The 14,383-nt window shown below is 38.6% G+C and overlaps 1 protein-coding gene across 1 annotated transcript; it reads left to right on the forward strand.

Annotated features, from left to right (window-relative positions):
* The first annotated feature begins 1,417 nt into the window (after positions 1–1,417).
* On the forward strand, positions 1,418–11,805 carry bambia (BMP and activin membrane-bound inhibitor (Xenopus laevis) homolog a). Its single transcript, XM_020930723.2, has 3 exons — positions 1,418–1,959; positions 6,004–6,309; positions 10,960–11,805. The coding sequence occupies exons 1-3, from the start codon at positions 1,884–1,886 to the stop codon at positions 11,373–11,375; spliced, it is 798 nt and encodes a 265-aa protein (XP_020786382.2). The 5' UTR covers positions 1,418–1,883; the 3' UTR covers positions 11,376–11,805.
* The last annotated feature ends 2,578 nt before the right edge of the window (positions 11,806–14,383 follow it).

The raw sequence follows: 14,383 nt of genomic DNA on the forward strand, positions 1-14,383 counted from the left end.
ACATAGTGCTGCATTAAGTTTATCTAGAGCAGGAGAGTCAAACTCAAATTCACAGAGGCCAAAATTAAAAACTGGGACTAAGTCGTGGGCCAAACTAAATATTTATTGAAACATTTCAGCAACATCTGCATGTCTTCTCTTCTTTCAAGATATGTAATGTTAAACATTTTCTTATTAAAATAAATGTTTATTCATAGTTTTGTTTAAACACTGAATCCAGAACAAACTAAATATTAAATAATAACAACATTTTAAATAAATAATGTCTCTATAGTTTATCTGTAGCCGGCGGGCAGCTCTAATACAGATTTGATATGATCTCATGGGCCAAATATAATTATATTGCGGGTCATATTTTCAAATCTGAGTTTGACATGTCTGATCCAGAGTATCCTTATGGAGACAAACAATCAGTGCCACAAGTTACAGGTCTGATCTGTGGAGAGGTGAGCCTGCTCACAGTAAGAATATGGTTTTCAGTGCTGAGCAATTACACTCAGGCTTAGACAAACTGTACTGATCCACAAATGACTTGGACACAGGAGGTTACACATCACAATATATTTAAATAACAAACAACAACAGTAAAAAATATAAAAACTTCTAAATAAGTTGTAAAAAGAAAGAAAGAAACAAACAAACAAAAAAGTAAAACAAGTAAGTTTAAACAAATAAACTGGATGTGAGGTGGACAGGTTTATGACAGGTAGTTAAACTCAGTACAGCAGAACAATCCAGAAAATGCAACAGTATCTCCATGGAGACGAGGAGGCAGCAGGTCCCACCAGAAATGTTACATAGTGACATAAACAGGACCGGGCCTGGTCAGTACTTGGGTTGGATGTCATTGTGTCCTTAGGCAAGACACTTCACCCACATTGCCTAGTATGAAAGCAGTGTGTGCGTGAGTGTTGGTGGTGGTTGAAGGGACCGATGGCGTCTATTGGCAGCCGCGCTTCCGTCAGTCTGCCCCAAGACAGCTGTGGCTACAATAGAAACTTATCATGAACAAATAATGATCTGTAAAGCGTTTTTGTGACATATATATAAAAAAAAAGTGCACATTAAAATTCAAATTATTCAATGAAATACATAAACATATCTGCTCAGTCAGGATGAAAACTAATGAAAAGCTTTACCAACATTAAACCACTGAATTTAAAATGTCCTTTACTTACAAAATATATATGTTAGACCAAACTGTTCTCCAAAAAGTTTGGTTTTAAAATCACTTTAAGCAACTAATTTTTTAATTCCATGTCAAAAGTTGTACTATTAACTGTTCAGAAAGTTTAACTACATTCGTCTTATTTTGTTTAAACCGTCCGGATCCAGTTTGTTCCCCCCCGGTGCTTTCCTCTCCCTCCTCGGTCCAATCAGAGCGCAGTGGGCGGAACTTGGTCCGACCACAACTATTTCCCTGGTAACTCTTGTCTGCGCGGAGTTCGCTTGCAGTCTTCTCGGAGTCGTCTTGTCTTTTTCCACAAACTTTTCATCGCGCAGGAATACAAAAGCGACACCTCGGCGCTTCGTATCCGACCGCATCACCTGGAACCACCGACTTTTGCACGACTGCTTGCAATCTTTCGGAGTATACCCCCGTTCCCCAATTTTTTTTTTCGCCCCCGAAGAAAGTGCTCGTTACGCGTCTTCTGTAACCACGGACAAGTTTTACGTTTTTACCGTTTTCGTGCGTAAAAGGAGACGTCTTGGCTGCATTTTTCGTTAACCTTGGCTCCTTTTCGGATTGTTCACCGTCGTATTTGGAGGCGAAATGGCTGCTTTTCGCCTGTAGCTCCATGTATAAGCCTTCTTCAAGCTACTGTGGCCGCTGCGACTGGATACGACGAAGGCTCCGTGCGTAATCATCCACCCGGGGGTCAATGGAGCGACAGTCCAGTTACATTTCGCTCTGGCTGCAACTGGAACTTTGTGCCATGGCCATTCTCCTCACGAAAGGTAACGCGGGGGTTGAATAATGTTAGACTTTGCACTGTTGTTTTGATGATGGGGCATTTAGGGGCATTTTGAGCGCAGGAGACACGGTGTAGACGCGTGCAGGAAATCGTGTAAATTGTCCGTTACTGTTATTACCTAGTTGTAAATATTTCATTCAACTAGTTTATTTTGAAGTGCTAGACTTACTTTTTAACATTTTTAACAAATGCACAAAATTTAAGCCAGTAAAAGTAAAAAAATACAAACTTTTTAATCTAAAATCCGCTTACTTGAAACTCAAATTTTCGGACATTTTGGATTCCTGTAAAAATAACACGTGCTTGCACCTAATATTAAAAGTCACATTATAGTAACATTTAATTTTGGGGTAGTTTAAATATTTTGTGTCAAGAAAATCACAAAACTGTGCATCGTTTTAAAAAGTTTAAAGAGTTTGACGCTTGTATAAAAGTTTGGCGTTTCTAGTTTTAAACCCATTTCGGACTTTCGACATTCTATTTTATTAAATTTTTTCCCCCAAATCTTGTGTAGTGATGATTTTAACTGTAGTTACAACAAGTTTAAGAGCATTTAGAGCTACCAGGGTTTTTTTCTCAATGAAGCAATCACTAGAAGTTCCATCTCCACGCTCTTCTCGGTTCCTCTGGCTCCTCTCCCTGCCCCGCTCTCTTATCTCTCCGGGGCCGTGGTTCATACCAGACTGCGCCGGCCCCTGAAGCTCCAGCGCCCGCTCTCCTCCTCCCCTCACTCCCCTCTCCTCCCCTCGCTCCTCTCTCCCACAGCGGGGCCTCTCCTCTAATGAAATATTCTCCAAATGACCTGGCTGGGCCCCGCAGCTCCAATCACTCACAGGGAAAACACTGATCTGATGACCGCGCTGCTGCCGCTCTGGAGGCACACAGGGAGGAAGGGAACGAGGGAAGGAGAGAGGGAGGAAGAGAGGGAGAGAGGGAGGGAGGAACCGGCTCTGCTCCGGCTCCCTGGAGCTGGAGGAGTTACAAGGTTAGAGTAGATTAGGTCCTGGTTTAGTCCTTGAGTAGTCTTTAAATTCTGGTTTACTCCTAGTTCTTGTTTATTTAAGATGGTTTCGTTTGCATTGAGTTTAGTCCTGGTTTAGTCCTGGTTTAGTCCTGGGATAGTTGGTTTGGTCCTAGTTCTTGTTAATTTAAGATGGTGTCGTTTGCACAAAGTTTAGTCCTGGTTTAGTTCCGGGCATAGTTGGTTTAGTTGTGGTTCTTGTCAATGTAGTACAGTATTGTAGCCAAATTATTACAATCCTGAAGTTTAGTTCTGGTTTAGATCTGATTTCATCTTTTTTCTTGTTAATTAAAGTTGATGTTGCCACCAAGCTGAATCTTCCTTCAATTGGTCGCAGGTTTTGTCCTGGTTTATTTCTGGAGTTCTAACTTAGTCCTGGCTTACTCCAGTTTTAGTCCTGGTTTAGTCCTGGTATAGTTCTGGGATAGTTCTGGGATAGTTCTGGGATAGCTGGTTTAGTCCTAGTTCTTGTTAATTTAATACGGTAGTTTATTACAATCCTGAAGTTTAGTCCTGGATTAGATCTGGTTTAGTCTTTTTTCTTGTTAATTTAAATTGATGTTGCCACCAAGATGAATCTTCCTGTGATTTGTCTCAAGGTTAGTCCTGGTCTAGTCCTGGTCTAGCCTTGGTTTAGTCCTGGCTTTATTCTGGGATTAGTTTGGGTATAGTCCTGGTATAGTCCTGGTATAGTCCGGGTTTAGTCCTGGTATAGTCCTGATATAGTCCGGGTTTAGTCCGGGTTTAGTCCTGCTATACTCCTGGGATAGTTGGTTTAGTTGTAGTCTTGTTAATTTAGTGCAGTAGTTTAGCCTATTATTACAATCCTGAAGTTTGGTCCTGGTTTAGATCTGGTTTAGATCTGGTTTAGTCTTTTTTCTCACTAATTTAATGTTGCTGCTGCCAAGATGAATCTTCCCTGTAATTTGTCTTAAGGTTAGTCCTGGTGTAGTCCTCTGTTAGTCCTGATTTAGTCCTGGTTTAGTTCACTGTTAGACCTGGTTTATTCCTGGTTTATTCCCGATTTAGTCCTGGTTTAGTCCTGTTGCTTTGTAGCCTCAGCCAATAGTTCGAACTTAACCAAAGTCCTGTTCTGAGTCTGGATCTGGTTTGGTTTCGTTGTCCTGTAGTACTACTGTAGTATTGTAGTCATAGTTTATTTGGTCTAGTCCAGGTTTAGTCTTGGGTTAGTTTTTGTTTATTTCTGTCAGATATTGTCTGGTTTAGTTCAGAAAATCCTGACCCTAAGTTTTTGTACCATAAAGTGGCAAAAAATACAGAAAAGTGTGGTTTCGTTTTAGAAGAAATGTTAATTCTAGTTCAACAAATGAGACTTAAATTCAACCGTGGTATAATAGTTACCGGCTCAGTATGTCTATCTGTTTAGAGTTTGCACGTTCTTCTTACACTGATGTGGCTTTCCTCCCACTGGCCAGTCCTCCTGACCAATATCTAGAGAACAGTCCCCCAATCTGGCAACCCAATTTGCTACAGTAGCTTTGAAGGATCTGGTCATATTCATCATAAATTCCATCTTGTTTCCAGCTCGAGCTCTTCTTCTTCTTCCCAGTTTCATTCAGTTAAACGAGTGCGTGCAAACCTCTCCTCTGCTTCTCTCCCTCCTTCCATCTCTCCTCCTCTCCTCTCTCCCGCTCTTTACGACTTTCCATTCGGGTTGAAAGAAATTGACTTTGGCAAACAAACCGCTAATTATAAGCTCCTCGGTTCCTGTTTTATGAAAGAGACAGAAAGAAAGAGCAATTTTGTTATGCAGTTTGGAGTTGCTGAATTAAAACGCGGGTATTTTCCCATGGGGTCTTTGAAAGCACCGTGGCTGTTACTGGGGCTGTTTAGTTGGAGGAGTATTCTGTGTGGACTTATTGTGTCGGAGGAAATGGAAAACATGGGTTGCTTAATTTAGTGTTAAAAAGCTGTCTTTCATTACGGGGTATTACCAGTGCCACTTCCAGTATGTCGTTTTTTTTTTTTTTTTAATAAGTTAATTTTAGTCAAATGTATGAAGTGTTGGTTTGGATTAGTACAAGTTGTGATTCAGAAGCCACAGCGGAGTTGGGGTTAAACCAGGGCTAAACCAGAACTAAACTAGAGCAAAACCAGGGCTAAATGAGGGCTAAACCAGGACTAAACCAAAAATAAACCGGGGCTAAACTAGGACTAAACTAGGACTAAACTAGGACTGAACCAGGGCTGAACCAGGGCTGAACCAGGGCTGAACCAGGGCTGAACCAGGGCTAAGCGAGGCCTAAACCTGGGCTACTAAACTAGGACTAGAAATGCCAAACTTAAAAAAAAAAGAGGACTAAACTAGGGCTAAACTAGGGCTAAACTAGGACTAAACTAGGACTGAACCAGGACTGAACCAGGACTGAACCAGGACTGAACCAGGACTAAACCAGGACTAAACCAGGACTAAACCAGGACTAAACCAGGACTAAACCAGGACTAAACCAAGCATACATCAGGACTAAAGCTGTGCTCACACTCACCACATCAAATTTGGGACTAAACTTGGTCCTAAACCTGGTACCAACTCAGTACTAAACCAAGACTAAACCAGGAGGACTAAACCGAGTCTACATCAGGACTAAACCAGAACCAGAAAAATATTAGTGCCACTTTCTGCCCCTACATTGGTATCAGTTAATATAGACAAAAACTGAAGCTATTGCATCACTCATTTAAAAGTTTAAGACAACATTATAACATAAATCAGAAAAAGCATAATATTGGCTCTTAAAATTTTGCAGAACTAAAATCATAATTCAGTACATAATTCCCACTGATTACAAATATAAACTCCAAATCTTCTTTTTTTTTTTTTTTTTTTTTTTTTTAAACCTTAGTTTACTAAAGTACTTTGCTCTGTTCAGCCTTCCCTTTAATAACACTCCGCTCATTTAACAAGTCCAAAACCACAATTCCGTAAACATTTCCCGCTGATTACAAAAACTTCATTAAATCCTCTTTTCTCTCCTCTTTTCGCAGGTGAAATCCGGTGTTATTGTGACGCGCCCCACTGCGTAGCCACTGGATACATGTGCAAGTCCGAACTCAACGCCTGCTTCACTAAAGTCCTGGATCCGTACGCCGCCAACTCCCCCCTCACACACGGCTGCCTCGACCCCGTGGCCAACGCTGCCGACGTGTGCAGTAGTAGCAGTAGTAGTAGTAGTAGTAGTAGAAGTTTGGACCCTCTGAATGGAGCTGTGGGGACGTCGCTGGAGTGTTGCCATGACGACATGTGCAACTACAGAGGACTCCATGACCTGGGGCACACGAGGGATTCAGCAGGTAAAAACAATACTCTGGTTTTGTTACATGTGGTAAAAAAGTAGATGGAACTACACGTACCATGATCCTTTGCTCCTTTTCACTGAAATAATATAATTATAATTAGCTCTACTTCAAAAATGATAAAGTTGACCAATGACAAGATGGTAAAAACATAATAATTAATTGGCTCTATTGTAGTAGTAGTTGTAGTAGTAGTAGTAGTAGTTGTAGTTGTTGCTGTCTACTGGTTGGAGTGTTAGTAGTTGGAGCATTAGTACATGTAGTTGGAATAGTAGTACAACTTAAAGTATTAGCAGGAGTAGTTGTAGTTGTAGTATTAGTAGGAGTAGTTAGAATAGTAGTACTAATTGCAGTTTTAGGTTTTTTGGAGTAGTAGTAGTTGGAGTAGTTGGAATAGTATTAGTATGAGTAGTTGGAATAGTAGTATTAGTAGGAGAAGTAGTACTAGTTGGAATATTAATAGGAGTAATTGTAGTTGGAGTATTTGTAGGAGTATTTGGAGTATTAGTAGTTGTAGTAGTACTAGTTTGAGTATTAGTAGTTGTAGTAGTACTAGTTGGAGTATTAGTAGGAGTATTTGGAATAGTAGTACTAATTGCAGTTTTAGTAGGAGGAGTACTACTGGTTGGGGTATTGGTAGGAGTAAATGTAGTTGGAATAGTAGTAGGAGTAGTTGGAATAGTAGTACTAATTGCAGTTTTAGTAGGAGGAGTAGTACTAATTGGAGTATTCATTGGATTAATTGTAGTTGGAGTATTAGCAGAAGTAGTTTGAATAGTTTCAGAAGAAGTAGTAGTATTAGTTGAAGTTGTAGCAGGAGTAATTGGAGTAGTAGTCCTAGTTAATGTATTAGTTGGAGTATTAATAGTAGCAGTAGTAGTAATAGTTGGAGTCGTAGTAGTATTAATAGTAGGCTTGTAGTTAGCTAATAGTTGTAGTAGTAATAGTAGTAGTTGTTGTTGTATTTGAAAGCATTTGTAGTACTAGTACCTGAAAGTAGTTGTAGTTCTGTTTCCAAATTTTGTGTGTAACTTTTCAAAATATTGAATTACAAGATCCTATAATCCAAAACACTATTTTTTATTTTCTAACAGTTAGCTAAACTGCAAAGAGAACTACATATCCCATGATCCTTTGCAGCCAACACAAATAAACCATTGTTATTTATCACTTTTTAATCTCAATGTTGTGGAATATGACAGTTATGAGTGTAGATGGAGACCAATATTTGTGTAAGAATTAGAAACATTGTATTGGATATTATTAGGCAAAGACATTAAACGCTAAATACATAAACCGCTTTTTTGCTCTGCTTTTCTCCGACTCACGCCCTTTTTTTGGACCTCACCTCTCCCTTTCCTTCTGCGCTTGGAAAGACATCACATATATTTTTTTTCTCTTTTTTTTTATTACGTTTGCACCATGTAATTTTCCCACCGAGCAGGAATGTAGCCGTGTAGTCACTAACGCTGCCTTGTTTTGAAGAAGACAGGAGGCAGAGGAAGGCAACTCCCCCTGCGGCCATTTTACCTTTTTTATTTTTTTCGAGCTGGCGGTTTATTAGCCCAAATTATACGTGCGCTACGGGCTAGGACAGAGTGACTCATTTGTTTAGCGCTCGCTTTGATCTCGGAGCGTCTTTGCTGGTTTTCCGTTTGGACATGCGCCGCGGGCCAAATTGCGTGTAAGGGACGCTAATAATAACAGGGTGAGCGCTAGTACGCTAACAAAAGGTACAAGGCTACGAGCTACAAGGCTGTGTTTTCAGAAGAATGAGTCAGTTAATATAATTGAAAACACTCTGCCATAAAAGTAAAAGTCAAAATTTATACTTTTAAGGTTCTTTTAAAGTAGAGTGACTAGATTTTCAAACTAAAATAAAACTAAGACATCCCTGGTTTGGGGTGGTTGGTAATAATAACATTTTTATGCGCTTAGCATTAATGTGAGTCAGTGTAGTCACGTTTTCTTTGTGTTTTTGTCATTTTTAAGCAGCTTTTCTGTATTTTACCTAAACAAATGACAGATTATGCCTCTTTTTACTGTTGGCAGGGATCAAATTAGTCAAAAATATTCAGAAAAAAATTCTGATCTATGTTATAATGTTGTTTCCTCATCATAAACAGACCTGGAGTTGTGTTTTGTTTCATTCACACATTTTTAAGACAGAAATTCTACATATTTAAGCTGAGTTCTTCTCTCAAACAGAAAACACTCTTGTGATGTCATGTGGTAATACAGGAAGTGCTCCACTGTGTTTTTAAACTCCATAAACCAGGTTTCTCCAACCTTTTTCCTCTTGTGTGCTACCTTTACAAAATGAAAAGTCCTGGTTTTAGTCCTGGTTTTAGTCCTTAGTTGAGTCCTGGTTGAGTTCTAGTGAAGTCCTGTTTTAGTGTTGGTTTTAGTCCTGGTTTTAGTCCTGGTTTAGTCTTGGTTTAGTCCTGTTGAACTCTTGGTTTAGTCCTGTTGAACTCTTGGTTTAGTCCTAGTTTAGTTCTGGTTTAGTCTTCGCTCAAACGGAAAACACTCTGTTCCACCTTCTGCTGTCATGTTCTAATACAGAAAGTGCTCCACTTTGTTTTTAAACTCCATACAACTTCACTAGAATCATTTGGATCATTTCAGCATTGAAATTTCAAATCTCTACTGAACAAAAAGTAAAAAAAGCTGTTAACTTGAAAACAACTGCTTTATGACATCACAAGGTGGAACAGAGCATTTTGAACTTCGGAGATTACTCAAATATGTGTCAATGAAACAAAACACAACTCCAGGTCTGGTTTTGACGAGGTAACAACTTTATAACATGGCTAAAACCTCACAAGAATGCATTTTTCGTAATGTTGTCATGGCCGATACTATCTACATTCTTATTTTTATTTTGTTTGGAAGGTTCCACAGTACTGCTATAAACACACCTCTAGCATTTGTTTTACTTTATTACTCAAAAAATACCTTGAAAAACATGAGTTATTTCTATAAACAGGCTTGCCTTCCTGTAGATCTGACCTGTAACTTAGCCTAATTTTGTCACCGCTTTGTCTCCATGGAGATAGATAAGTTTAATGCCATACTGTGGAATATTATTAGCAAACAAAAACATTAAACTACTTAAACTCTTAAACTACTTTCAGACACATTTAAGATATTTGAGATTTACAGTTTAAAAATATGTAAAAATCATTCAAAAGCAGTTCAAACGAGGCTAAAAACAATAGCTGCTAGACTCAAAGTGCTGATATGAGAATTAGACAAAGCCCTGTACTTTTCAGATATTTATTCTACTCTTTTGTTTAAACTGTTCTAATAATGTCAACTCAGCGGATTCTGCAAAAACATGAGATACGTTTTGTAGTAAATGTCCTTGGATGTTTTGTTGCCAATTTTTTAGAGTAATAACAGTAACTTCCTTGTTTTGGCTGCGCTGAAATGAAGCAAAGGATCATGGTCTATTTAGTTGATGGCTTTTTATCACATGGCTGCAACAACACAATGGCTCCACGCTTGCAATTTAATATAAGTGGTTTTCGAGTGAGGCATCTTGGAATTGCAATTTCACGTTTTTGCCAATATTGTTGTTAACATTGCCAGCTGCACCAGACTAGAAAAACATGGGCAATTATTGTTATCATAGTATCTGCAGCTTTTGTGAATGAAAGAAATTGACCACAGATAAACATTTATTTTTGATTTTGTTTCAGAAAATCCCAGAAAACACAAAATAACCTGTATTTGTCACAGTTTTGCAGACTTTGTTAGAGGCTCCAAAACCTGAACTCATACATTAACATAATAACACATAAACCTTGCTTATTTAGATTAGAGTTCTTCTCTCAGACCAAAAACACTCTGTTCCACCTTGTGATGTCATGGGTAATACAAGAAGTGCTCCATTGTGTTTTTAATCTACATATACCTTCACTAGAATCATTGGAAATTCCAGGGGTGAAATTATTCAAATCTATCCCAAACAAAAGATGAAAGGTCCATTTGGAAACTGCCACTACATGACATCACAAGGTGGAGCAGAGCATTTTGAGCTTTGGAGATGACTATAATTTAAAAAAAATAAAAAATTAATAAATAAATTACTCATTCTAACATGACTTAAAGCTCACGAAAGTCAATTCTGCATACTATAGGACCTTAAGAACAATTTTGGCAGCAATACTTGTACTTGTAATTAGGGGTGTGAAAAATATTGAAATATCGATATATCGTATCGTTTAATGTGATGATACAGTATCGATATTGTGGGCTGCTACCAAGAGTATTTTTTGGTATATTTTACTAGATTATTTTGTTTCAGAGCTACAGTTGAGTTATTTTTTAGGGGAAGGAAAACCTGTTTAGGTGACGCATTTGACATTTTCACTGATTTGATGATTAAAATGTTTGTGTTTCATATGAACTTTGCACAAGAAGTGATTTAACAAAGACTTTTAGTATCACAGACACAATTTAGCCTTTATGTTTATTGAACCATATCGAAAAGATTTGAAATATATCATATTGAAATGTATCGAGTCATAAGCTCACTGTATCGAGATATGTAACTATACTTTTGCTCAAGTACAAAGTTTCAGTAGTGTTTCCACTACTGCAGATTCCACATTTTCACACTTTACTTCCTCTTTCTTCCAGACCACAGCCGCTACCCGCAGGACAGCAGCCGCAGCCTGGTCACGCGGGTCCAGGAGTTGGCCTCGGCCAAGGAGGTGTGGTTCAGAGCAGCCGTCATCGCCGTGCCCATCGCCGGCGGGCTCATCCTGGTCCTTCTCATCATGCTGGCCCTGAGAATGCTGCGCAGCGAAAACAAACGCCTCCAGGACCAACGGCAGCAGATGCTCTCCCGACTGCACTACAGCTTCCACGGGCACCACACCAAAAAGGGCCACGTCGCCAAGCTCGATTTGGAGTGCATGGTTCCGGTAACTGGCCACGAAAACTGTTGCCTCACTTGCGATAAAATGAGACAAGCCGATCTAGGAAATGACAAAATCTTATCGCTTGTGCACTGGGGGATGTACAGCGGACACGGAAAGCTGGAGTTCGTATGATCCTAGCTTCGTTTTGTGGAGCATTCCGATTTCTAGACATTGACATTCCCGGTTTTGGACTTTCGGGGGTTTTGAGGACCAAGCAGGACTGAATTTCATGGAGCACTTTACTTGAATATTAGCGGTGAAACGCCACACCCCTGGAGCGTTCAACTCGAGGCGTGATCCGGGACTCGAAAACGCAAGGATTATGTCGTCTTATTTGCACATTTGTATAAAAAAAGTTGTTTGATTTTTTTCAACACTGACCAGGGTACAGACTATGTTAGGAGGAGGAGGAGGACAGTTCCTTTGCTGTGACTGAAGAGCGCACTCCTCGGGTATTGTAAAAGTTAAAGTGGATCTATCTATTTTTGTCTGATGAAGCGTGCTGTTCAGACTTTAAGCTTGAGTGTGAGAGGAAAACCATTAAAGGTGACTTTTTATTTAACATGTCGACTCCTGTGTTGTTTCTGAAAATATCCATTGTTATATTATACATTATTCAAGAGTTTGGTGGGGATAGGAGAAGGTAACATAACTAGTAATGCTATGGTGTGGTTGGATAAATAACTACCAACTAGTAACTAATAAATGGATGAATTTCATAAATAAAAGAGGAACACTAACCATCTAAGTAGAGGATAAACAGTTCAACAGTTCAATTTAGAAAATAGTTTTACATTACAAGGAGAAAGTTTTGACATGCATTGAATACAGTGACACATTTCAAGTAATTCCTTCTTATCAGAGGATAAAAGGAGAAAACACAAAATTCAGTATTTAATATTTGACTGCAAATATGCTATAATAGGGTGACCAGAGTTTCAAAATTCTAAACTGGGACACACCCAGGTTGAGACTGTTGGTACAAATAACACTGAAAAGAGTGCATAACTTAGTGCATAATCTGATGGGCTTCTGTTGCCGCATTTTTTTGTTTTAAGGTCATTCGCAAACACAGATTTCTGTATTTTGGCAAAACAAATTACAATGCAGTACAATTATGCTCCTCTTTACTGTTGGCAGGAAACAAATTAGTTAAAAACTGTGTGAGTTCTGTTTGTTTTAGAGTTGATGTAGTCCTGGTTTAGTCTTAGTTTAGTCCTCGTTTAGATCAAATTTGTTAAAAATTGGGATACCTAGGCCATTTCTTGTATAAAACTGGGACAAATCACTGGTTTTGTATAAATCTGCAGGGACAGGGGACACATGGCTCAAAACTGGAACTAGGAATAGGGACAGTTTGGTCTGGTCACCTTATTTTATAAGCATAGGTTTGGTTTGGTTCGTAGCTGTAGGTAAATTTGTTTTGTAGATTTAAAAGGCTGGTCCCACATTTCATATTTCATTCATCCACATTATGTACTATAAACACATATAAAAACATCATTACAAAATAAAGTGTTAGAGTGCTCCAGTGCAGAATGGTTTTGTTCCATAAATAATTAATTAAATATATAAAAACACACAATTTTTCCAAGACAAATGTACTAAAATTGATAGATATATAGATCACAATTCATAAGTATGATAGCAGCTGGAACGAAGCTCTTTTAAAATAACTCGTTCTAGATCTTGGGACTGAAAGCCTCTGACCAGGTAAACAGTTGACACTCTGAGTTTAGTGGATGTTGTACATCTTTTAAATGTTGTGCATATGGAAGGGAGATGTAGGCAGAGGTGGGTAGAATAGCCAGACTATCCAAATTTATACTCAAGTAAGTGTAACATTACTTCCTTAAATAATATTACTCAAGTAGAAGTAGGCTGCTACATGTCATTGGAGAAATAAGAGATAAATGAGAGACAAAATTTCCCTAAATAATGCACTAAAAAAGAGAAAAATGTTGTGATGCAAAAATCACAAATGTTCTAATCATTTCATATTGTCACATAAAGCTTTTGTCACTTATAGACTTACAGTGGGAAGAGGAAGCACAACTTTTACTGAAGTAAGAGTAGACTACTGGTACTCCAATAAAAATAGTAGAAGTTAAAGTAAAGTGCCAGAAAAGTTACTCAAGTAGGCCTAAATGTACTTAAGTAAATGAGTACTACACTTAACAGCTCTGTGGTATGAATAGCCTACTCTCACTTGTACTTTTGAGAAATAGTATAGTTGCGATTTGTTTTCACGGTTCCACCTCATTCATCACACAGAGGAAGCCTGGGTTGAAAAGTTCAGGTCCGATCGCCATGGAAACCTAACAAGTTCAAGTGTCTACAGCCTGTGTGTGTGAGAGGCTTGTGGAGCTCCATTAGCGGCACAGGAAAACACTATTAGCACACGGCCACTTAAAGCAGTTAGCATTAGCGCGCACTGGGCCTCCCTCAGGACGATTAGCGCGCTATCATAACAGTGTCCCCCGCGTGGTCGCGCCGCCTCACCGCTAATGCTACTGTAGCTTTAGCACAGCTGCACATGACAACATGGAGACACAGAGGATTATAAATGAGAAGTGGCATCTGTAGTTTTACAGGGAAATGAAACGCAGTGTTTGTCTTTAGGGCTGGTATCAGTCAGAAGTTTCGGATATGTTACATACAGTACCTCAGTACATAAGCCACAATACATATCTCAATACAGTGAGCTTACAATTCGATATGATTCAATAAAAATAAAGGTTAAATCATGGTTGTGATACTAAAAGTCTTTGTTAAATCACTTCTTGTACAAACTTCATATGAAACACAAACATTTTAATCATCAAAAGAGTGAAAATGGCAAACATGTTGCATTAACGAGTTTCCTTCCTCTGAACAAACAACAAAACTGTAGTGCTGTAAGAAAATAATTAAGTAAAATATACCAAAAATACTCTTGGTGATATATCGATACAGCAGCCTACAATATCAATACTGTATCAGCACATTAAACAAACCGATATATTGATACATCAGTATTTTTGCACACCTCTATTCGTCATTGGGAAATTTTCTGGTGAACAGTCTCCATGGAGATGTAGCTTTGTTTTGAATGTTTCACAGTATAGTATTAAACATACGTATCTTATGGTGCATTTCAT

This window comes from Boleophthalmus pectinirostris, unplaced genomic scaffold (genome assembly GCF_026225935.1).
Source record: "Boleophthalmus pectinirostris isolate CB_2022bp ecotype Guang Dong unplaced genomic scaffold, ASM2622593v1 HiC_scaffold_15, whole genome shotgun sequence".
Lineage (NCBI taxonomy): Eukaryota > Metazoa > Chordata > Actinopteri > Gobiiformes > Gobiidae > Boleophthalmus > Boleophthalmus pectinirostris.

Excerpts from the sequence above, each read along its gene's own strand:
- bambia (XM_020930723.2), top strand. The coding sequence starts at position 1,884 with ATGGAGCGACAGTCCAGTTACATTTCGCTCTGGCTGCAACTGGAACTT. Across the intron at positions 1,960-6,003 it reads GGCCATTCTCCTCACGAAAG|GTGAAATCCGGTGTTATTGT; the intron begins GTAACGCGGGGG and ends CTCTTTTCGCAG. Across the intron at positions 6,310-10,959 it reads GCACACGAGGGATTCAGCAG|ACCACAGCCGCTACCCGCAG; the intron begins GTAAAAACAATA and ends TCTTTCTTCCAG.